This window comes from Elephantulus edwardii, unplaced genomic scaffold (assembly GCF_000299155.1).
Source record: "Elephantulus edwardii isolate Elephantulus edwardi_28Jun2011 unplaced genomic scaffold, EleEdw1.0 scaffold00027, whole genome shotgun sequence".
Classification (NCBI taxonomy): Eukaryota; Metazoa; Chordata; class Mammalia; order Macroscelidea; family Macroscelididae; genus Elephantulus; species Elephantulus edwardii.
This window is the reverse complement of record NW_006399777.1, coordinates 5,629,182-5,655,626: the sequence shown is the minus strand read 5'-3', so window position 1 is coordinate 5,655,626 and position 26,445 is coordinate 5,629,182. Positions and strand designations below refer to the sequence as shown.

The 26,445-nt window shown below is 40.9% G+C and overlaps 1 protein-coding gene across 1 annotated transcript in view; it reads right to left on the bottom strand.

Moving 5' to 3' along the window:
- The window catches only part of KCNH8 (potassium voltage-gated channel, subfamily H (eag-related), member 8), a 427,975-nt gene that overhangs the window by 171,284 nt on the left and 230,246 nt on the right, over nt 1-26,445 (bottom strand). Inside the window, exon 4 of the mRNA XM_006883339.1 lies at nt 4,335-4,462. Coding sequence (XP_006883401.1) covers nt 4,335-4,462 — 128 coding nt within the window. The remainder of the gene's footprint in view (nt 1-4,334; nt 4,463-26,445) is intronic.

Genomic DNA, 26,445 nt, shown 5'->3' with positions numbered 1-26,445 from the left:
TGTCCTAGCCTGTATGTGTGTGCATGTGTGTGAATGTGTATACATTGCTGTTGTTGTTATGTGCCATCAAGTTGCCTGCGACTCATAGTGACCCTGTGTCAGCCCTAAACTCTGCCCTACCCTGTGTCAATCTCACCATCTCCTGCACACCTACGCCCATTACCTCAGGCACAGAATCAATCCATCTCATTGAGGGTCTGCCTCTCCTGCGCTGTCCCTGCACTCTCCCAAGGATGACGTCCCTCTCCAAGGACTGTATATATATAAATAAAATTTGAGTTGTGCATACTAAATAGGAAGTAATTTCCTTTGTTCCAATGGTGTTTTAGAGTCCTATAATCTCTACCCTGTGAATTCCTGATGCACAAGTTAAAGGAAAAAAATTAACTTGTTAACAGTAACTTTATTTCTTAAAAGGAGCTCCAGAAATTATGGTACATTCACACAATGGAATACTATGCAGCACGCAGGGGCAATAATTATGTAAATTAATTACCTAACCTGGGAGGGACTGGAGAGCATTATGCTGAGTGAACGAACTCAGTCCCACAAGGATAAATATTGTAGAAGACCGTTATTGTAGAATGAGTATAAGGATCCAGGAGGGGTGGGAGAGGCTGGAAGCAGAGGGATGTGGATGTGCAGGGGGAAGAGGGGATTAATCATTGGGTTGTACAATTTGATAGGGAGTGAAGGAAATGGAAAGAATTTGATTGAATTTGTATTAGAATTTTGTAAATAAACTAGTGGGGAAAAAAGAAAAAACAACCAACAACAACAACAAAAAAACAACCCCAAAACCAGAGCTCTAGTGGTCTAGTGAGTAAGGAGTTTCCCTGACAACCCAAAAGCAGGCAGTTCAAATCCACCAGCTGCTTTAATGAAGTAAGATAGGCAATCTCTTCCCCGGGCGAATCAGACAGCTCTGAGCCGGTTCCTATGTAATGAGGAACATTCCTCAAGCTATTTTTACAATGTTTCACTGAAAGGACCATTTGAATGGGGCTATTTCTGCACTCACTCCCAGGGCACTGCCAGCTTCGTGTGTCCCTTTGATTACCACGAGCACTGCACCAAGCTCCTGATAACGGGTATTTTCAGCACTCTCCCCTTTCAAGTGCCGAAGGCTTTCATGGGATCTTTGCAACAGTTCTTTGAGTTGAAAACATGCACCACTCAACTCTCATCTTACAGATGGAGTAAAAAAAAAATCACACACCAAATTCCAAACTCAATGCTGTGAGTCAAGAGTGACTCGGACAGAGCTTGCCCTTCACTGTGTGTATACGTTCAAGGGACAAGACTGCCCGTCTTTCTTCCAGGGAAAGGCAGGACTGAAACATCTTTTCGAAGAGAGGAGCAGCTGGAAATAAAAAAGACATTAAGTCCTTATACCTAATCCACAGCAACAGTCCAATGCTTCCATTTGTCCAGGACCCAACACTCTGAACGGCCTGGTCCATGAAACTGTAGTAAGGAAACTTCAAAGCACATGGACTAGCTCTGAATCAGAAGACGTAGGCTATGTTCCGGATCTGCTACATGACTCACTTGATTTAAAACCTTGTAAGAAGTTGCAATTTCTCCCTTCAGAATTAAAATGGGTCTAAGAAAAATACTCACTCACACACTCATTGCTGTTGATTTGGAGCTGACCCTCCAGTGGGGTTAGAGGCTGGGAAGTGACCAGGAGAAGTTTCTCCAAGTCTCGCCTGAGAGCATCTGGTGGATTTGCTGTGGGGTTACCAGCGTGTCCTGCTGTGGACTATATCCCCAGAGCTCCCTAACACGAATAATATTTAACATCAAATTATTATGAGAATTAAACAATACTCTATAAGCAAAGGGATTATGTAAATGGCAAAGATTATACACATATTAAGAATTCCTTTTTCGTGTGCTCCTGGAAGATTTAGGCTGTGAAAGCCTGAATTCTCCACACACTTCTTGTTTAGAAATTCAACTCTCCGGCTCACTTCCCTCTGTTCCATCTTTCTGCTGCCTCTTAGCCAGTGTATCCTGCTCTTTTAAAAAGGAGGTGCTAAGGGCTGGTCCTGATGTCACAGTTCGCTTTCAGAAGTGGAGCTTTACCTGCAATGCCACAGTCATCATGTGGTTTAGACCTTAATTGCTGTGTATGATTTTAATATTCCACCCTGATGTTGGTACTTCTGAAATGAATGGCCATTAAGCCAATTAGCTAAAACCATAAGAATCACACTTTTTGAAACCACTGATTTTTAAGTATTTGTTGATGCTTTGTTGTAGCTCACAGGTGAAAAAAAATAAAATATCCAGCAACTGCAGTTTAAAGCTTACTGGTATTTGCTGTGTTTAAATCCTTCTTGAATGAAGATGAGAGTCAGTGTCAGCGTTTGGCGTTACGGGATCTCAGACGATATCTGTGGAGATGCTTTGCTGGTTACTCACTGAGATTCCAGCCCAGATGTGGTTACCTTTGTCTCCTCTTAGAACTTGTTTACTGCCACCAAGGTTGGCATGGTGACTAGATAGAGATGAAAATAAGAACCAGTTCCAGTGACTCTGGAGTGTCTAGTTATAGTCTATCCCTCAACTCTCAAGAACTCAAGTGACACACCAAGACAGAGCTATCCTTAGAAAAGCTTTATGTCAAACTCAAATTCATTGCTATCAAGTCAGAACCAATTCACAGCTGAAGCTCCAGCTGATTTCTGAGGCTGTGAACGGCACGTGGATCTCCTGGGAAGCTGCTGGTGGATTTTGATCACCAGAGATGTGGGTCTTCGGATTAGCAGCACGACTCCCAAAGGATGACACAACCAGACAAAAGAGCAGGAGGTGACCCCCCACAGTGGTGCCTGGAACCCAGTGCTGCAAGACTGATGAAGCCCGTCGGACGACTGACGGGCCACTGAGTGATGAGGTCCATAGACTGATGGGCCTGAAGCACAAAATGAACAAAACGGTTCCTTCCTCTGCCTTCCAGAGAGCCATCCCCTGGAACAGACCAAGTGTGCAGCACCAAAGAGGTCTACCCTGGAGAGGGGAAGCCAGGCTGCTCCTGGGAGACAAGGATTTTGAAGCTCTAGCTCATGTACTTTGGGCATGATGCCAGAAAGGACCAGTCCTTGGAAAAGGACATCATGCTTGGAGAGGAGGACCCTGGATGAGAAGGAATGGCACAGTGACTGTGGCAATGGGGTCAGGTGTGTCAAAGAGCGAGGTTGGCTCGGGATAGGGCAGGGTTCAGAGTCACTGTATAAGGTCACTATGAGTCCCAGTCGACTCGATGGTCCACAACAATAATAATAATAATAAAAACAACCACATCCTACACGCATACGTCCATGTGCCCCCACAGAGGGAAACCAAGAGCTTCCATGCTAGTTGGCCTCACCTGTTTTACCAAAGCATTTCAACTTCCAAGTAGTCCCTGAGCTTTCTAGAGAAACAGTAAGACTCTAGAGAATTTTTCTCCTGTTCGCAAATTGCGGGATTTCTGGATCATCTACTATAATTTATTACAAAAGGTAATTCGTGGTTGCTGTGAAGCTGAACACTGTGACACTGATGTGTCAAATGTGATAATGGTTACCCATGGCGGACAGTGTTTGGTGGAGCTCCCTGATTAAAACAAGCTTGGAAGCAGGAGTGGCATCCACTTCCAAAATAGCTTGCCTCCAGAAACTATGAACTTGGAGAAACTATGGAAGGTATACATGTGTTCAGGTCTTTCAGTCATTGGGTCGCTATGAGTCGTCTACTACTCGACGACACCTAACAACAACACTATGACATTTAATTGTATATCTAATGTTTCCCTGTGCAAAAATGTCCAGCTGAGTTCTGTATCGAATACTCCTTTATCAGTGATTTATTCACAGTCCCCATGAGGGAGGGGGAAAAGGGAAGTAATAAGTAATGCTTAAGGGTCAAAACTGAAAGCACTAAAATAGAATTTGAAATAATTTATAAATAAAAATATAAATATAAATAAAATCAATAAAATTGAATTTTTAACATAAAAGCTAAGGATGTGTAGTATTTGCTGCATCCCCTTGTCTGATAAAATGCAGCCAGTATGTCCCCAGCTGGAACATGTAAGGCAAGTTGTAGGGTCAGGCAACACCATTCCTATCACTGCTGTGATCACACTCTGACTGGCACTGCTTTTACAAAGGACCTTCATGACGCCAAACTCTTCCAGTTTGTTCTTAATACAAAACTACAAGTGCAAGTGGAAAGAAGAAATCTGGGGGCCCAATAATTGATTGACTGAGGCTTTTCCTTAGCGAATCAAATACTGCCGCCTGAGAAGACCAGCATCCGGAGCACACACGCATCCCACCTACGTTATTTAGTTTCAGTTTATTCTTCTCTCTTCTTTGCAGGTGCCCTGAGATGTGATACAGGACTGCTCGGCTCCGTCTCCGGGCTGTGTCCAGGTGGGTCCCGGTTCTGGATCTTCCTTTGGCTTTGTCTAGGAAAAAACAATACTCATTAAACACCGGCAAATGTATCACTTACACAAGGTCAAGTTTTGACAGCTTCCTTTCAAACACATAGTACGAGTTTTTGAACACCTAAATCTCAACTACTTGCTATGGGTCTAAAAGCTGAATAGTAACTAGAGATGACAGAAGAGTCATCAAAGCGCGCGAGTTATGGTGGTGGAGATGAGTACTGAACATCTCAAGGACTGCCAAAAGAACACACATGTCTGTCCTGGAGAAAAGGAAACGAGGGTGCTCCTTGGACACAAGCATGGTGAAACTCTATCGCACATACTTTAGACATGTTGTGAGGAGGGGTCAGTTCATGGAGCAGGACATCGTGCCTGAAAGGGCAGGGCATTAGGGAGAAAGGGCAGGAGCGAAAGACTCGGGATGAGATGAATTGAGGCAGTGACAGTGGCAATGGGGTCAGGTGAGGCAGAGATGGTGAGGTTGGCTCAGGATAAGGCAAAGATTAGAGCCCTTGTTTATAGGGTGCTATGAATCACAGTTGTCTGGATGGCACATAATAACAACAACAAAATCACCCACTGGCTCTTAACGGCATTTTAATCTTTCACAATTTAAATATATATACGTGTATATGTGTGTATATGTGTATATATGTATATATATATACACACACATATAGATACATGTGTATGTATATATGTGTATATATATAATCATACTATTAATTTTTTAGAAATGAAAGCAAATGTATATGACCACAGAGGAAGTTTCAGACAGTCCAGAAAAACATTAAAGATTCACTCTCTGCTTCCTACGTGACATTCATTTGCTCAATTCTATTTCCTGGTGCAAAGAATGCTTCTACGCCAGTTTCACCTTTCTTGGTGGGAGTCAAGCCTTTCCCTTCTTTAATCTCCTTGACATCTCAAAAGAGGCCTACGCAAGATCCAGCCTAATCCTGAAGATTCTATCTAGCCTTATTAACATCATAAAAGACAGGATTTTAGCACAAGGGATGATTATAATAGATGCTGAAATAAAATAGATAATTATTTAATATTGAGAACCGTGGCCTAGCTGAGTTAACAGTTATTTTGGAGGGGTACAAGTCAATCCAGAACATACCTCTGTCTACATTTATATCAGTTTTCTTTGCATACCTATAATTTTTAATAAAAATGCTTGTCTTTCCATATCAAAACAAACCACTAAATGTTTCTAGTCTGCACATTATGATGTTATTACATTCTTTTTAATGCCTAATAGTCTAGCATTTTAGAGAAATAACTTATTCACTTCACTCTATCCTATTTATGCATATGTAAAGTTTTTTTGGGGGGGGGGAATCTATAGATAGCCCTGCGTGAAGATTCTTGAGTATAAAAAGCTCTATACTTATGTGCCAAGATTCAGAGGATAAATTTCTAGTAGTGGGCATGGACATTTCTAAATGTTGATGTACATATTCTTTCATTTCAGTAATTTATATTCCAAATGTTTAGTTCTTCCTCTTCCATATTTCTAAGATCTCATGGTATACGAAAGAAACATCATGTTCTTGTCACATATGCTGACAGAATGGTTCCTACTTTGTTACTTATCATTGGACTTTATCTACACAGCACAAAATTGTTTCATTTTGGGTGTCAGGAGGATCAGTTAACATCTTTGTGATTTCTACATATTATCTTACATAGCTAATTCTTTTTTCTCTGTGAAAATCTTATTTTTGAACATCAGCATGTCTTCTTCGAATATCTATCTGAGTTTGTAGTTCAAGTTCTTGTTAGGTACTTTCATGTCACGTTAACTACAAGTCAGAGAGACCGTGTGAACACCTGACACGAACCTGCCCTGATGGGTGCCATTCTCATGCTCTCTGACATCCTCGACTCAATCGTAGCCGTCACTGTGTGTTTCTGTCTTGTTGAGGGACTTCCTCTCTTTCTCTGACCCTCCACCTTCCCCAGCAGGATGTCTTTTCCCAAGGACTGGCCTCTCCTGAAAAGGTGCCCAAAGTTTGTGAGACAGAGTTTCACCATCTTTGTCTTTAAGGAACACCTGCTCGCACTTCCCTACTCGTTTGTTCTTTTCGCAGTCCATGGGAGATTCAGCACTTTTCTCCAACACCACAATATAAAGGCATTGCCTCTTCTGTCACACTTATTCATTATCCATTTTTCAAATGCACAGGAAGCAACTGAAAAGAGTTTAGCTTTGACCAGGCACACGTTAGTGTCTGAACTGATTACCCTGCTCTTTTGCACTTTGGAGAGGCTCTTGACAGCAGATTTCTCTATGCAGGATGACTTTTGATATCTTGACTGCTACTATGTGTGCAGTCACTATGGACAATGACTAAGGATGACAGAAGAAGAATTGATTCTTCTGAGTCGTGGTGCTGGAGAAGAGCATTGAACATACTATGGACCACCAAGAGAACAAGTCTGCCCAAGCTGCTCCTTGGAGGCAAGGATTTTAAGACTCTGTCTCACTTCCTTTGGGCATGTTTCCAGGAAGGACCAGTCCTTGGAGAAGGACATCAGGCTTGGAAGGGTAGTGCAGGAGAGAAAGACCCTGGATGAGGTGGATTGACACAGTAACTGGAAAGATGGGGGTAGGTGTGCCAATGAGGGTCAGACTTGTTCAGGACAAGGAAGGTGGCAGAGCTATTGCATCTCAGGTTGCCAAGAGTCGCTGTTGACTAGACTATACATAACACCAATAACAACAACAACTATGTGTGTTGATTGTGGATCCAATTAAAATTAAATTATTGAAAACTTGAATCTTTTATCTTTCTTTCTCCTTTCTCTTCCTTCCTTCCTTCCTTCCTTCCTTCCTCCCTCCCTCCCTCCCTTCCCTTCCCTTCCCTTCCCTTTCCTTTCCTTTCTTTTTTTTTTTTAATCATGATGCTGCCTACTACTACTGGTCCAGTGATGACAATGTGTGATTTCTTGATGTTGAGATGTGGTCAGTATTGAAGGCTGTGGTGTTTATTCTTCTGCACCAAGTACTTTGAGTCTCTTCACTTTCTGCCAGCAAGGTTGTGTCATCTGCATAATGCACGTCCTTCATGCGTGTTTCTCGGATCCTGATAGCATGTTCTTCTTCATACAGGCCAACTTCTCAAAGATTTGTTCAACATACACATTGCGTACGTGTGGAGAAAAGTTACAACTGTGATGCACAATGCTCCTGATTCTGAAGCATGGCGTGCTCCCTTTTTTCCTGTTCAGAAATTAGCTTCTTGGTCTATGTGTAAGTTCCTCACAAGCACATTTCAGTGTCTTGGGATTCACATTCTCAGTGTGATCCACAGTTTACTAAGACCTACGTGGTCACATACCTTTATATAGTCAATAAAACTCAAGTAAACATCTTTCTGAATTTAACATTTATGTGACCCAAGAAATTAAATTTTTATTAAATGACATAGGGATCTAGGGATTTTGTTTCCTAAAAGCATATTGTCCAAGGGAAGGGCACTGGTGGGACAATAGTCAAGCAACTGTTTGCTATTAAAAAGGATACAGGATTGAATACACTCATTAGCTGGCTGTCAAAACATGACAAATTGTTTCCATAGTTTCCATAAAGATTCAGGTCAAGGAAAAATGTGTCCCGTTCATGGATAGGAAGACTAATATTGTGAAAATGACAATCCTAACAAAAGCAATCTACATGTTCAGTGCAATTTCAATCCAGGTACCAAATTCATTTTTCAAGGAGATTGAAAAGGAAATTATCAAATTTAGTTGAAGAAACAAGAGACCCCAAATAAGCAAAACACTTCTGAGATACAAAAATGAGGTTGGAAGCATAGCACTCCCTGACCTCAAAACCTACTACATAGCAGTGATAACCAAAACCAGCATGGTATTGGTACAGTGACAGGCACATGGACCAATGGAGCAGAATTGAGAAACCCAGAAATAGACCCAGCTATCTATGGTAAACTGATCCTCAACAAAGAAATCAAAGCTATCAAATGGGGAAATGGCATCTTCTTCAACAAATGGTGCTAGAAAAACTGGACTTCCACCTGCAGAAAGCTGAAACACGATTCACATCTCACAAAAATCAACTCAACTCAATCAAATCAACTGGGAGTAAAGTCCAAAATCATAATGTTCATAAGAGACAAACTAGGATCAAACTTAGAAGCGCTAGTCCAAGGTATAAAGAGACTGACAAATACAACCAGAAACGCACAATCTGAATAGGATAAAACTGATGCACAGGACCTTCTAAAGATTAAATCCATGGGCGCATCAAAAACTTTTCCAACAGGGTGGAAAAAAAGCTACACACTGGGAACAAGCATTTGGTAACACCATCTCAGACAAGAGTCTTATAACAAAAGTTTACAGAATAGCCATGGGCCTCCACAAGAAAAAAACTGATAAACCAATTACAAAATGGACAAAAGACATGAAAAGAGTTTTCATAGAGGAAGATATTCAAATATCAAAGAGACACATGAAGAAATACTCCAAATTATTGGCAATAAGAGATGCAAATCAAAACCACAATGAAGTACCATCTCACTCTAGTAACAGTGGCAAAGTTTAACAGGGCAGCAAGTAATAGATGTTGGAGAGGATGTGGTCAGAAAAGAACTCTTATACATTGTTGGTGGGATTGTAAAATGGCACAACCATTCTGGAAGGCAGTTTGGTGCTTCCTCAAAAAGCTGAACATAGAAATTCCATATGACCCAGCTATTCCACCACTTGGAATAGACCCTGAGAATATGAGAACTGAGACACAAACTGAGATTTGTACACCAGTGTTCATAGCAGCATTATTCACCATCACAAGAACATGAAAACAGCCCAAATGTCTAACCACAAATGAATGGATTGAGAAATTATGGTACATTCACACAATGGAATACTATGCAGCACACAGGAGCAATAATTTTATACATTATTACCTAACTTGGGAGGGACTGGAGAACATTATGCTGAGTGAACTAACTCAGTCCCACAAGGAAAAATATTGCATAAAACCATTATTGTAGAATGAGTATAAGGATCCAGGAGGGGTGGGGGAGGCTGGAAACAGAGGGATGTGGATGTGCAGGGGGAAGAGGGGATTAATCATGGAGTTGTGCAATTTGATGGGTGGGGGAGTCAGAGAAGTCGAAAGAATTTGTTCTTGACACCAACATATTCTAATTTTTTAAATAAACTAGTAGAAAACAAAAAATAAACTTCAGGTCAAGAAAAGGTTTTACTCTGTTTTTTCCCCTTCAGTTTTATGTTGTCAAATGGAGTGACTGCACATCAAAAATGACCTCAATAGCACAGAACTATAATAACACAGAGCCAATAACCTAATAGCAAGCAATGAGGTGATTTTACCATGTTGTTGTTGTGCACCATTGAGTGAGAATCAAATCACACAAGAACCACAGTGGGTTTGAAGGGGCTATAAACTGCACAAGAGGAGATTGCCCGTCTTTCTCCTGTGGAGCAATCGGTGAGTTTGAACCACATGCCTATGGGTTGTTGGTGCAACTCTTTGACACTAAATCTTTATTTGCGCAACTCTCCAAAGTGCTGAGGAGCAATGGTGACTCTCTGGAGACTAAGGTGCGTCTTTGCAATCACTTGTTATGCATCAGAGAGTTGGACAATGACCAAGGAGGATAGAAGGAGAATTGATGCCTTTGAGCTGTGGTGCTGGAGAAGAGTATTGAGAATACCATGGACTGCTAGGAAAACAAACGGATTTGTCCTGGAGAGGGTTAAACTGGGTGGCTCCTTGGAGGCAAGGATTCTGAGGCTCCGTCTAACATACTTTGGACCTGTTGTGAGGAGAGACCGGTCCTTGGAGAAGGACATCATGCTTGGGAGGGTGGAAGGACAGTGCAGGAGGGGAAGGCCCTCTCTGAGGTGGATTGATTCAGTGACTGGGATAATCGGGACGGGAGTGTCAGACAGTGCGATTGGCACAGGACAGAGCAGAGTTTAGGGCTGTTATCCATAGGGTCGCTATGAGTCACAAGCGACTCGACAGCACATAACAACAACAACAACAACAATGCACATTTAATTTGGAAGGAGCAGTGGCATCCACTTCTGTAATAGCTTGCCTCCAGAAACCCTATGAACCTGGAGAGAGGATGAAAGACACCCAAGCATTGAGGACTCTCCTTCATAGCGTCGCTATGAGTTGCCTACAACTCAATGGCACTTAACAACAACAACAACAACAACAACAATCCACATTTAATCTAGTGGATTATAACAAATTATGGATAACTTCTAGAAAAATCGCAACAGTTAGCAAAAAGCCAAGGATCTGAGTTTAAAGACTAAGGTTCATCTACATCAAGGTCTGATAAACAACTTACTGGGGAAGGTAGCTGGTCCACGGAAGAGAAGAGGACCTTCATGGAGCGGGACTGGCATCGTTTCTATAATGGGCTCTGGCACGTTGGCAGTGGTGAGGTTGGCACAGGAGAGGAAAAGGTTCCTATCTGGTGATTTCCCCCAGGGCTGCTGTGATTTTAGATGACTAAATGGTACCTAACAACAACAATCTTCTGGGAAGTGCTGTTGTTGTTAGGTGTCCACCAGTCTACTATGATTCACAGTGGCTCCCATGAACAACAGATGTGAACCATTCTCATGATCTCTGTCATGTTCAAGTCCACTGTGGTAGTCTCTAATCCATTTTATTGAGAGGTTTCCTCTTCTTCTCTGACCTTCCAGTACTGATGTAGATGGCTTTATCTTTCTCTCGAGGAACCACTGCGTAAGGGATGACTTTTTGATTAGTTGCCTGAGAGCTTAACAATTTTGCCTTCACCATTTCCTTACTAATCAGCAAAGAGGAAGTTTTACACCCTGTAAAAGTGCTACAAGTTTGAATTAAAAAACCAAAACTTTCCCCATTCTGCTTTTCATACCTTGAAAAAATACTATTAAAAACATTCTGTATAGATTTAAATTACTAATAAGAGATAAAGAGTTACAAAGCGGAGATGATGAGAAGCGACATTTCATTTTGAAATTTAGAGCTGCACAAAGCACATCTCACCATATTGTTAAAAGCTGAAAGCATGCCTTCATGGGGCAACATTTTTAGTTCATAATGACCTTTTGAAAATTGCATTTGGAAATGTAATTATTAATCCTGCTGAATGGTTGTAAGTAACTTTCACTGAAGTTTGAAATAGCCAGACTTTCAGGGCAGTGCATCCAGGAATGTGATAGATCATCCCAGCAGAACGCGCATGCAATTCCACTCAGTAGCACAGGACTGGGTGAATTACGGAATTACGGCGCTCACTACAACATGACAAGGCTAGATATTTCTGACAGTCAATGAGCAAACACCTTTATTAATGAAAAAACAAAATCCAATTACTAGCTAAAAGTTTTCTAAGTGGCAAGAAGCTGTGCTGCAATTCCGAAAGCACACAGTTCGAGGCCACCAGCTGCTCTGCAGAACGGACAATCTCCTCCCTTGTGATTAACTGCCTCTGAAAACCCGCCAAGGGGTCACCTGCGGGTTTGTTCCAACTTGAGAGCACACAGCAACAAAAGCAATGATAACTTGGAATATTATAATTCCATTCTACTGGATTGATGAGAAAATGAAGTGGGAAATGAATGAAATAGAGCCAGTGTAGAAATAGAAACCTCTGTTGGCCTGGTGGACAAGGAGTTGCACTGCCAACCTAAAGGCAGGTGGTTTGAATTCACCAGCTGCTCCTCCCATTGGTGCAGTTTATAGCTTGCAAAACTCAGTGGATGTTCAGCTGTGAACTGTTCTAAAGCACCGAGCGTGAGTCTCGGTTAGGGACATGTGTGAATCCAGGGGGCACAGTGGTTAAAGCAATCACCTGTGATCCTAAAAGTCAGGGGTTCAAATCTGCCAATTGCTCCACTGCAAAAAGATGTGGCAGTTTGAATCTATTAATACTTCCAGCTCTGGAAGGAATTCTGTTCTTTATTATATTATACTACAAGGTCACATGAGTTGAAATTCACTCAGGAACAGTGGCGTTTAGGATACATGTACACACACTGAGACACAGATACATACATACATATATATATGGATACACACACACACGTATACACATACACACAAAAAAAACCCAGAAACATACATACACATAATATGGATACATGCACATACACACACACACACACACACATATATGACAGAGCTAGATGGCCTAGTGGCAAAAAGCCATGCTGCAATCCCAAAGGCATGTGGTTCGAGGCCACCAGCTGCTCCACAGGAGAAGGATGGACAATCTCCTCTTGTGTGATTGACTGCCTCTGAAAACCCACCAGAGGGTCAGCTACGGGTCAGTTTCAATCCTACAGTCCACAACCACAGCAACAACAATGAGGGAGCTATAGTGGCCTATTCAATAGGGAGTTGCACACCAACTCAAAGGTGAGAAGTTCAAATCCACCAGCTGCTCTGTGAGAGAAAGATGGGCAATCTCCTCCCATGTGATTTACAGCCTCTGAAAACCAGCTGGGGAGTCAGCAATGAGTTAGTTCCTGTACAACAGCGATTGATTTGAGCTGTGTATGTGTGGAGAAATCACACAACATTCTTTAAGTGTAAAACTACTTTTTAGTAAAAAAGAAAAAAAAAAGATGAAGGGACCAAGAATAAAATGGTATGGAGACATTTAATATTGGAGCCTCATGTTGAATGGTGGAAGGATCAACTCTTTGAATCTCAAGGTTTCAGTAGTTTGAAAATATGAAGGAAAGATAACTGTTAATAAGGTGGAGGCTGATGGGAGGAAAAGATTATTCGGGACAGAAAACATCAGGAGTGAGGGGCTTACTGAGAGGAATTCAGCATCTTTTATAAATGAAACCCAGAATGTTTGGGGGCATACAAAGTGGGAGGGAGAGAAGATAAGGTGAGATCAGAAGGCAGACAGCAGTCCTGCGCCCTAAGCCTCAGAAACCACGTTCACATTTGTCATTCAGAGGGTGACTATCAGTCACAGTCAGTGTGACCGTCCCTAACAATAAGTCAAATGATAAAAATGGTAACACTGTCAGGAACCACCTGAACTATATTATCAAGAAATTATGTATACTGCATTGAAACAGACGAGGGAGAGCACTGTTTAAAAGGGAGATGTGGTTAAGTATTACTGTCATGACAGGAGTCCAGAACGAAGGCTGCACAGTGGAGTAGACCTGGGGGAAGGGATTGCATAACAATGAAAGAGTTTTTCTTTTACTTTTCAAAGAGAAGAATCATCTGGAGGGGAGGGGTGGGCAGGGAGAAAAATGTAACAATGAATGAACGGAAATCCAAAGTCTCTGTAAACCTTCATTAAAATCAATTTAAAAGAAAACAAAAAGGATGGATGGAAGGACATGTGGATGCTACACACTGCACAACACACTGTTGCAAAGTCAGTCTTGGTGTCTCTATCCCTGTTGCACGCGAGAGCGGGATGGCAATCAAGAGCGGTGGGGCCGCTCTACCCTCCCTCTCAGTGGCTGCCACCTTCAAGGTAACTGCTCTTGATGAAAGAGGAGGTTGTAGGTGAGGAACTCCCTGTGAAAGCCAGAAGGAGCACAGGGCATGTTTCCTCATACCTGCTGGTCACATTCAATTACAAAGGCGTCTGGGAAATGTGGTCTCCGATGGAGCCAAAGAAGTATGCCTTCTTAAAATGCAAAAGGATAACAGAGTTTAGTGGGCTGATTGAAGGGAAAGGGAGGGAATGTGAAATATTCAATGGAGACTTGAAAAGATGGTGTAATGACAGGTGTATGTCAATGGTTTAATTATACAGGATACAGTGTACACGGATGATTGTATGAAACACAATGTAAATGAGAGATTATAGGGAACACAATGTCTATGAAAGAAACACAGTGCAAATGAATTATTGTATGAAAACCAATTAAAAAAAAAGCACTAGCTAAGGGGAAATAAAAACTCCCCAACTGAGGTTAAAGGAAGGTTCTATTATTAAAAAGAAAGAAAGAATGAGCACTGGAAAAATTTGGCAATTTGTGCCACCAAGAGACATGAGGAAATGAGTTTTCTGAATATGAAGAACTGATTGGAAATCAATAAAGCTTGCGAGGGCATGACTCAGGGGGTCATTTTAACAGATCAGTCAAAGCAAGGTGTTCGCTTCGATTACAGTCTCAACAGCAAAGGGGGAGAAAAGCTGGCATGTTGGAAATGCATTCAGAGGCTTTGCCATTTAATCCATTTTAACAATCTAGTGGGAATAGTTAGCATAAGAAATGTAAAAGAAGAACAAAACCACACATTTCAGCCATTCCAAAAATTAGCAGGTGAACTTCAAGACAATACAGAAATGCATGAGAACAAGTATAAATAGGTAAGGAGGTTAGCTGAGAGGCAAATAATGTTCCGGAAGGTGGGAGGGATCTTTACATTGTCTGTAGGTTTGGCATGAGGGGTTTTCTCTTTTTTTTCAAAAGAGAGAGGAAAACGGATTATACATAGAAATAAACATATAAGGGAGCTCTGGTGGCCTACTGGCAAGAAGCTGCACTGCAATCCCAGAGGTGGATGGTTCAAATCCACCAGATGCTCTGCTGGAGAAGGAGGGACAATCTCCTGTACCAGTCAGATCCAAATTGACGGTACACATACAAAAATAATAATAATATAAAATTTTTTAAATAAATGCATAGATTCTATGGAAGCAAGGGGAAATAGCTCTTGCATGAGAGAAATTTTCTTTTGGTGGGTTTCTGGGGTTTTGGTTTGTGTTTTCCTCCCTCTCCTCTCCTTCCTTCCTTCCTTCCTTCCTTCCCCCCTCTCCCTCCCTCCTTCCTTCCTTTTTTCCTTCTTTCCTTCATTATGTTTCTTATCTGTTACTTGGAAATGAAGGCAATGCTAAGCATAAGGGCTAGCTGGTGAGTGGTGACAGTTAGTTTGAAATATTTGTTATACAGGCTAGGAATCAGGCCCAGTAGGGAAATGATACATTTGCTGGAGAACTGGGTCAGTCCAGCAGTTACATCTGCAAATAAAGAGTCTGGAGTGGTTCTCATGTGACCTAATGTGGCTTTTATCACAGCACTTCTCAGTCACTAGGGCGCAGGGCAGAGAACATAGTTTCTTCAAGGTTTGTAGCTTTGGCAAGTGGATGTAGAGAAAGGAGAGGTTTAAGAGTGTTCAGTGGAACTCAGAAACAAGAGGGTTTTAATGCTGAATGACAGATGCTGAGCAAAGTGAAGGAAAACCACCATGGACAAACATGAAGAAGGTGAAACTACAATGCCCTGCAGGCTGAAATCAGGGAGAAAATGCTTTTTTAAAAAAGTAAACATGTGAGATAAAGGAGGAGAGGGTGAGGGAGCAAGCTCTGGTGGCCCAGTGGTGAGAAGCTGCGCTCTAACCCCCCGAAAGACGGAGGGACTGGGCAGTTTATAAGCAGAATGATTAAATAGCAATTTTAGTTCTTAAGCAGTGCTGAGTAATAGCAATTTCCAAGGAAAAAAAAAAGATTAGGTTTATACATCAATGAGTTGGAACTTCTCAGTAAAACATCATATAATAGTAATATTCACTCAGTCTCAATTATGTCCTAGGCTTTATGCCAAGAACTTTGTCTTGGGTATATTAGCTTTCCCATTTTCTGAAGTAAAAATGAAAGGTCAGAAGTAATTTGCCCGAATTCACACTTGGTTAAGTGAAGATCTGCTGGTTTGACTCCATAACGATCTTACTCTCTCAATCCTGTATTCCTCCCAACTCATCATCTTACACCACCGAAGGGTCATTTTTTTCCCTGGATATTTTTGCTGGGTATCTGATTGGACCCTCTTCCGAGTCATAAGGGGTCTATCTATGAACAAAAACTTGCTATGCTCTACTTTCCACCTGAGAGATCCTAACCTGTGTCAGGTTGATTTCCACCAGGGTGAGAAGAAAGAGAGCTGTTGGTGTTTTAAGTGGCAAAACAAGCTACCATCTGAACTACTAAGGAAAAGATGAACCTCAGAAAAAAAGTATTTACTGATCCATAGAGACACCTGGAAATAAAGGTAACTTAACTAAAGACCTTGGTGTGTAACACGAGTTGATTTCTGTGGGCTCAAACACATCCTCAAGAATTTTTCTTTCCTAAGAAAGTTTTGTGAGGTGTATCTTTTATGTGCTTCATTTTTCAATTTATGAAATGATATAATCCTCTACTGTCGATCTCATTTCTCTGAGAGTGTTACAGAAGTCTTCTGACCCCCAGGGTGAGCCATGGAAACAATCCAAACTTGATGTAGACAATATAGTGAAGCAAAATCTGTAGAAAATTTTTAAAAATATCTTAAAAACAACTATATTTTATCAGCCTTTTAAGATCTCCACTGCTCGTAATTCTAAGTAATATCAGTGACAGAACACACTTCTCAAAATAGTACTGCTCTTATCTTCAGTTGTTGTTGTTGTTATGAGCTGTCGAGTTGACTCTGACTCATAGCGAACCCTATGTGCAATAGCTCTGAACTCTGGTCTACCCGGAACCAATTTCATCATCTCTGACACACGTACCCCCATTACCCCAGTCACTGAGTCAATTCCTTTTATCCAGGGTCCTCCTCTTTTGCACTGTCCCTCAACTCCTCCAAGCATGATGTCACTCTCCAGGGAACACTCTGGCCATACTGTCAAAATGACTCTTAATTCGAGGTGACCCTCTGTACAACAGAATGGCCCATCCTGTACTATCATCATCACAATGTCCACTCTGCTTAAGCCCATTGTTGGCTGCAGTCATTGTACCACCTTATCTCATTGAGGGTCTTCCACTCTTTCACTGACTTTCAACCTTCTCAAGCATGATAGACTTTACCAAAGACTGGCCCTTCCTGAACATGCCCAAAGTGCATGTGATGAACGTTGGCTTTTGATAGCCCAGAATGCATATTCAATACTCTTCACCAACACCAGAATTCAGAAGAATCAAGTGATCTTCTGTCTTCCTTATCCATCCCAAGCTCCACAAGCCTCTGAAGCAACTGAAAACACCATGGCTGGGGTGAGATGAACCAATTTGAAGCTGAAGATCTTTCTGTCTTTCTGTTTTTCTTTCTCTCTCCCCCCTCCCTCTAACTTCCTTCCTTCCTTCCTTCCTTCCTTCCTTCTCCTCCTCCTCCTCCTCCTTCTTCTTCTTCTTTTCTTCTCCTCTTCCTCCTACTCCTCCTCCTTCTTCTCCTCCTCCTCTCTGTCTCTTATTTTTCTTTAGCATTTTAAAGAGATCCTTGACAGCAGATCTGCCAATGCAATTCATATTTTGACTTGCTGCTTCTCTGAGGTTTGATGTTGGAGCCAAGTACCTTGAAATCTGTGACGACTTCAGCCTTTTCTCCACCTATCATGATGTTGCCTTTCGGTCCAGTATTGAGGCTTTTTCTCTTCTTGATGTTGAGTATACTCCATACCGAAGATCTTCTTCAATCAGCGCTGCAAGTCCTCTTCACTTTCAGCAACAAGACTGTGTCATCTGCGTACTGTACCGTCAAATGCTGAACTACAAATCAAGCAGAGGCTCTTCAAAAGGTAAGCCTGGGCGGAGCTCTGCTTCTGAATGGTCACAATTTCCCTCATCATATGGAGTCACTGCACTCTGACACCCAGGGAATTAACGTAAGTCACAATCAATGATGCAATTACCAGTAGGAGCAATACAGCATACATGTCAGCTTTACACTAACACAAATGTGTAAGTTAACACAATTATAAGTTATTATCAGGTGTCATCGAGTCAAGTATGACTCACAGGGACACTGTGATCAACAGACCGGAACCCTGTTCTATTCTGCGCCATCCTCATAATCTCAGACACACTCAAGCCCATTTTTGTAGTAATTATGTCAGCCTATCTCGTTGAGGGTCTTCCTCTTCCTCACCATCCCTCCACCTGCTCAAGCATGATGTCTCCCTCCGAGGAACGCCCTTTCTTAGCAACATGCTCGACGTATGTGAGACGAAGTTTCATCATCTTTGCTTCCAAGGAGCACTCTGACTGCACCTTCTCCTGCACGTATCTATCTCTTCTTTCAGCAGTCTACGGGACCTTCTGCACTTTCTTCCAACACCACAATTCAAAGGCATCGTTTCTGTCATCCTTAGGAAAGGTGCGCCTCGAGGTAGTGTCTTTTCTCCATACCTATTCAATCTGTATGCTGAGCAGACTATTTGAGAAGCTGGACTCTATGAGGAGGATTTTGGCACACACAACACTTACTGCTAAAATCAGACACATTTTACTAGTTACGTGAGATTATTATTCTGTTTTAAAATGTCTTCAGGCCATATTTTTGTTTTAAGGTTTCAAGGTCATCTCAGAGTAAGAGTTTAAAGGAGTTTATCCATTCTCCACAGCTCCAGAGAGTTTAAAGTCCATGAAATTTTGTCCTTCATTTCCACTCTTTTGATAAGGATTCTTGAATAGAAACTAGATCAAAATGTTCAGTAACTGTAGAACATGTATGAGGATCCAAGGCGGGAATGGGAGCAGAAGGGTGAGGATGGGATGGAGGGAGCTTAATCATAGGGTCGCACAATATGATGGTTGGAGGGAGAAGTATGATCCAGTATGAAAATGATGTATACAAACTTTGTTAATAAACCAGTATAAAATAAAAATGTTATTAAAAAGAATTTCTATAATGGTCACATGGGCACCATCTGTTTTGTTTTGATAGTTGTTCACGAAGATAATTAACCGCACATCTGTTGCCTCTCTTATTCCTGAACCTCCTTCTTCCTCTGTTGCTTCAAGGAAATGAAGACCAATTATTAAGCCTTGAATGGTTGTTGGCAATCTTTTAAAATGCCAAGCAGTAAATAAAGAACTAAGAGGTGGAACACAGGCATTGAACAGGCTGTTAGGTCAATTGATTGGGATGCCCCATGAAAATATGACCTTAAACTTCCAAGTCAAGCACCTTGACAGTTATTCCTTTTAGTGTTATGTTGCTCGATTTTTGTCAGTTTAACTTTTCACAGGTGGACCATTTCTTGCCAGCAATCACAATACTCAACAGTTCAACCCCACTCATAATCTATGTCATTTTCCCATCATAGTTATACTCCTTACCCCACCCCTAGTAACCACTGACAGGTCTTTAGAGACTTGCCTTCTCTTGCGTTTTTATATAAGTAAGGTCATGCAATACTTATAATTGGCTGACTTCACTCAGTATAATGCCTTCAAGCTCCAACTTCATAGTCTAACATAGATCATGACTTCATTTCTCCTACTGACCAAACTGTACTCAATTATACATACTATGATATTTTGTTTATTTAAATAGCTATTGCACATTTGAGTTGTTTCCATCTATTGGCTATTGTGATTATTGTTGCAATAAATACTGGTAGAAAGTCTCCGTTTAAACTTGTGCTTCTCTATTTTTTTTTTTTTTTAGGTATATTCTTAGCAGTCTAATTGCTGGGTCATAGGTAGCCTTGTGGCAAGAAGCTGTGCTGAAATCCCAAAGGCATGCAGTTCGAGGTCACCAGCTGCTCTGCGGCAGAAGGATGGGCAATCTCCTCTCATGGGATTAATATCTCTGAAACTCACCAGAGGGTCAAGTATGGGTCTGTCCTGACTCTATGTTACACAACAAAAACAGTATCGTTTTAGTTTTCATCTTTTGTAGGATCACCACATTATTTTCACAATGATTACACCATTTTGCATTTCCATCTATAATTAGGGTTCCAATTTCCCATATCCTCACCAAAATTTGCTGGTTTTTTTTCCTTCCTTCCTTCCTTCCTTCCTTCCTTCCTTCCTTCCCTTTCTTCTTCTTTCTCTCTGCCCCCCTTTCCTTCCTTTTATTTTTAACCTTAGCCTTCTTAGTGAGAGTGAATAGCATCTCCTTCCAGTCTGATTTTCATCCCTGATGACTAATGACTTTGAGCATCTTTTCACAAATACTTGGTGATCATTTGACTGTTCTCTTTTTTGACCTGATAGTTAAGCCTTTTTCCCATTCTGTGATTGAGTTGGTTGTGGTGGGGTTTTTTTTGTCGTTGTTGTTACTCTATTGAAGCTGTGTGTGTGTGTGTGTGTGTGTGTGTGTGTGTGTATGATTATTATTAGATTCTAGTAATATACATTGTTTCCAAAGATACTCATCCAGTCAATAGGTTGCATTTCACTTTTTTAGTGTTTCCATTAATGAACAACTTTTTCATTTTTATTATGTATTATTTAGCCTTTTAAATAAAAAGCTTGTAGATCCCTGGTCAATATCTAAATCTAGACAGAAATAAAATGTGAACTTCCTCAAATATAGTCATATTTCAGGACTAACTTTCTGCAGGAGGAGAAAGTACAATGACCTAGCTTTATCATAACTTTCAGAAATTAACTTCACATAATTGATCCTAGGTTTATGTATGTAGGTGGTTTGAAGTTAAAAAAAAAAGAAGAAGCTCATCATCAAGTACATTTGAAGTTCAAATATTTCCCAATTCTATTCATTCTCTCCATTATGTAACATCAAACTTGCTATAAAATGTAGGGTTTATGAGAATCAAATCATTTAAAGACTGGCATTGAAATGCAAATTCCCATTAAATTCAGCATGAATTCTAAAGTCTAATTTTATCTTTTTCTCCTTGAGTAGAACCCAGGGACCCTTGGACATCACACGGTCATCTACAATCTTATGTAGCAATTACTTCTTCACTTGATCACAGAACTCTTCACTGGAATTTCCCAAATGAACATGTGGAAGCATCAGGAAAAGACTGCACATTTCAAGAATTAGGCTACAGGAGAATTTATTTCTGACCGAAAAGACTGTAGATTGCAAATCCATGAAATGTTCTCTGGCCCTAACAAGCTCAAGTAGATTATTTAGAAAATAGAGTCTCTAGTCTACAATCTGTAAATATGAACCGTGATCTAGGTTTACTGTCATATACTATGATTATGTAGTATGTATAATGATTATAAAATTACAAAATCTGGCAATGAAAGAGCAGTTAGTAATTATCTAGTCTTTTTTCTCATCTTCTTCCTTTTCTTTATTTTCTAATGTGGCATATGGAGAAATTGCAATTAGAGGTGGTAAAATGACTGGCCTAGGGGAACTCTACAGCCTAGTGGTAAGATGCTGTTCTGTGGTTCTTACCAAAGAGCTCCAAAGGTCCGTGGCTGAAATTCTCAAGCTGCCCTGTGGGAGAAGGATGGGCAAGCTCCTCCTCTGTGGTTCTTGCCTCTGAAAACCCACTGGAGGGTCAGTTCCAACTCAACAGCACAGAACAAGGTGGCTTAGTGGTAAAGAGTTGAGCTGCCAACTCAAAGGCATGCAATTCCAGTCCACCAGCTAGCTGCTCCATGGCAGAAAGATGGGCAAACTTCTCCTACTGGAGAGTCAGCTAGAAGTTCATTCTGACTCAATGGTAAACAACAACATCAAAGTCATACTGATAACAAGTGGCTGAGCTAGAGCTTGAATTTGTAGTTACTGGGATCTTTGTATTATATCACAAAGTACTAAGTTCACATGATTCAAATAAAATGATGAAATAGAGGAAAGCTGTCCACTGAATTTAAATCTCCCACTGATTGAATTTTTGGCAGGAAGATTTAACCATCATTGAACACAGAGTAAAAATCAAACTCCTCTAGCATGGCCTGCTGTTAGTGCCCAGCACTGACCAGGTCCATTCAATGTGAGTTGCCACTGCCAACAAAGACTGCAATCTCTGTTCAAATCTACCAGCAGCTCTGTGGAAGAAAAATCAAAGCTCTCCTCTTGTTAGGAATTTTAGTCTCAGAAACCCAACAGAGGGTTATAATGAGTCAAAATCAACTCTGTGGCACTGAATTGAAAGAAAAAATAATCCCATAAAATTTGATTAAAATATATGTCTAGCATACAAACAAAACAAAACAAAAAAATGCTCACATGAAAGGGAAAGTTTGAGAATGTATAATAGTTTTTGCATGCAAGTAATTGTGAAGACCCTGGCCTGCGTCAGATGCACCTTAGTCCCTAGACTGACAACATTACTTACTCTTTTGCACTTTGGAGAGGTCTCTGACAGCAGTCTTCCTCAGTGCAATTTATCTTTTGATTTTCTGACTCCCGGTGTAAGGAGTGTTGATTGCGGAGCCAAGCAAGCTCAATTTGTTTAACAAGCTCAATCTCTTCTGCCATCTATCATGGTGCTGCCAAATGGCCCAGTGGTGAGAATTCTGTTGTTTTTTTTTTATGTTTAGCTTCAGTCTAAAACTTCTAAACCTCACTAGGTGTGAGCATTGAAGAGAGGTTTAAATGAAAGAGCAGAGGTGCATTCACGCACCAATGAGCCTGCCAGATTGCAAACAGCTGGTCATGAACATTTGATCCTGTCAAGACAATGGAAGACTTTTTTTTCTTACTTTTTTCTTCATGTAAAGATGCCTTTAAGTGCTGTGCTTCCTTTTGAATAACATGTTTTCCAAATTTCATTAATGTAATGAGAGAAAAAGGGGGAGCATGTGGCATATTTTGTTTGTTTATAATTTCTGGTTTTTTTGGGGAAATTTCTCACCATTTCCTAATAATTTAGGACAGTTACAAGTTATCTAAGTACTGATAGAACTGCAAGTTAATTAGCAATTTCTGACTGCCGTATGCTATTAATTTGGCATATGTAATTTAGCCTCCCTACACACATAAACACCCAAGTTATTTCTGCACAAAATATGAATAATTCAATAGTTCTTAGAAGAATCATCAGTACACAGATTCTTTCCTCATACACTCTCAGGCAAACAGCATTTTTCATGAGTTTCGGCCAAATGGTTTCTCAGAAATGATGACCTTAAAAGTAAGATATAAATCTATATTGTCATATCTTGCTATTCCAGTATTACAAATCCAGATCACATAGTAGTCATATGGTGTGGTAGATTGGTTATTAAAAACATTTCTCTCAGTCACTGGCTTAAAGAGCTCTGGTGGCTTAGGGGTAAGGAACTGCACTATCAAGCCAAAGGTAGACAGTTTGAATCCACTAACTTCTCCTTGGGAGGAAAAAATAGACATCCTTTTCTGATACTGTTCACAGCCTCTGAAAACCTTTTTGGAAGTCAAGGATGAGTTAGTTCAGACTCGATGGAACTCAACAACAATAGTCATTGGCTTTGACTCCTACATTGCTGGGTAGGAATATATTAATAATGTAAATTATATAAATATCACCTTTTGGATTGTTGCTGTTAAGTGCTGTTGAGTTCAGTATGACTCATAGCAACCTTCTGTACAGTAGATCTGAACTCTGTCCTATGCTATACCACTGTTCTCATTTTCAACACATTTGAGTCCATTGGCATAGATACTGACTGCATCAATCTATCAACTGAGGGCCATCCTCTCCTTCACTGACCTTCAACCTTTTCAAGAACGTTGCCCCTTCCCAAGGAACAGCCTCGCCTAACACCATGTTACAGGAGTTGCCTTCTACAGAAGCTTGGTGGCCAAGATTGGTGAGCATCAGGGTGGAAAGTTGATTCGTTAAAGGGAGTGAGGGATGGGGATACTGGTTAAAAATCCACTAGGGCCTTGCCTGGTTTAAATTGTTTTTATCAAACATCTTCCAGGTGGTCTAGCACTGGTCTGCTCACTTGCCATACAGAGTTAACTCGTGGTGGCTGTGATACTAAACACTGTGACTGGTGTCAAATGTGATAATGGTCACCCATGGTGGACAGTGTTTGGTGGAGCTCTCCAATTAAAACAAGCTTGGAAGCAGGAGTGGCATGCACTTCTGAAATGGCTTGCCTCTGGAAACTCTATGAACAGTGCTCAGGTCTTTCATTCACAGGGTGGTTATGTGTCATCTACAACTCGATGGCACCTAACAACAACATGTTATAACAATATGTGAGAGAAAGCTTTATCATCTTTGCCTCCACTGGCAGCACTTTCTTTAAGACATATCTATTTGTTCTTCAGCTTGTTGTTCTTGATTGCCATCAAGTCAAGAAGGACTCATAGTGACCCTATGAACAGAAGACCTGAAGCTTTTCAATAACTATTGTCATTTATCAAAGTTCATAGAGTTTCCAGAGGCATAGTGTTTAGGAAGTGGATGTCACTCACTCTGGTGCCCTGTACAAAACTGCACTATCACTCCTGTTCTTTCGGTAGTCTATGGTATATTTAGTACTCTTCTCCAACACCACTACTCAAAGCCATCAATTCCTCTTCTGTTATTCATTGTCCAGCTCTCAGATTTACAGCAAGTGATTCTAGTTTTCAAACTGACATGATTGTTCTTCAACGTTTTGGAGAGGTCTCTGGCAGATTCACCCAACGCAATGCATTTTCAGATAGACTTATTGTTGGTACCAAGGGTGTTAATTGTGTGTCTAAGTAAAATGAAAGAAATGACAATTTCAATCCTTCCTCCATCTCTCATGATGTTGTCTATTGGCTAAGGGGTGAGGCTCTTCGTTTTCTTGACAGTAACATGAAATATGTATTGAAGGTGTAGTCCTTGACTTTCTGCAGCAAACACTTCAAGTCTTCTTCACTTTCAGAAAACAAGACTGTGTCATCTGTATAACACAGGCTCTTCACAGGCAGGCTCGATGTCATACTTTTGTCTGTAAAGTCTAGTTTCTCACATGAATTGTTCAGCATATACATAGAAAAAGGGTGGAGAAAGGATGTTATTTTTTGTTGTGAGGCGCTGTGTTAAGCAGGAGGATAAAGACACACAAGTAAGGTGTGTAGACTACTGATGAGTACATTGGTGAGTTTTGCCATTCTTCTGTGCTTTTACTGAGCAAATCGAAAAATAGAAAAGAGTAATCTTGCTATCATTTAAAGGAAGAAGAGAAGGAAGAGCAGGAGGACAAACACCAGGAGGAGGAGGGGATAGAGAAGCAGAGCTCAGCATGACACAGAACTGAAAGGGGCCGGAGCGGAGGGCCTTTTCCTGGACTTACTGGAGGGCTGGAGGATGAATTCATAAACAGCAAGACTGAAAGAGGTGTCTACAAGGCTCCAATGCCATGAGGCTGAAGTCTGAGGGCCTTCGAGCACGCCTGGGAGGCTGTTCTCACTGATGAACTGAACCCTGTTCCAATCTGAATTGTAACTTGTTACTTGTCTAATCAGCTCTATAATCACGAGAAACCTCTACACTTGATCTTGGCCTAAAGGCCGAAGCGATGTGAGAAATCTCTATGAATTGACTGTGACAATGGATTAAGAACAGCAAGAGCCTGGAGAGAGTTGGTATGGTTAGTGCTACGATTAACAGAAGTAAGTGTGGGAGCCTGAGGTCTGACCTCTCAGGAGTCAGTTTTGTGCTACTGATGTTGTTGATGAGGACTCCTCCCCTTTGTAGAATGAGTGGAGGCCAGACCTCATGCTTCCCAGGCCAGTCAACAGCGGTGAGACAAAATGTATAAGAAATTAGCTCATTATTATATCTCATCCCTCACATTTACTGTCCAGTCAGAACTGACTCATACCTGACCCTCTAGCAGATTTTCAGAGGTCATAAATCACATAGGAACAGGCATTTATAGTGCAAGGCTTAACCAATTTGTTCTTTGTTGTACAGTGATATAAAGAGATCTGGTGGCACTGTGTGTGATGTGTTACACTGCTAAGCCAAGATCAGAGGTTCAAAGACATCAGCAACTCAGTTCAATAAGGACTCACAGTCTCTTCTCATAAAGATTCGCAATAAGGTAAAGTGATATAGATAATAGAAATACAATAATAAGATAAAATGACTAGACAGTGTTTATTATACATAATAAAATTATAAATGATAAAAATTATCTAATTATAAATATTAAATTGGCTAGCTGCTAAGACTACATAGACTGTTATTTTAAATTAATAAGTAATAACATGCCTCTGGAAACTCTATGAACTTTGATAAATGTCGATAGTTATAGAAGAGCTTCAGGCCTTTTGTTCATAGGGTCACTACGAGTCATGCTGAACTGGAAGGCAATCAACAACAACTA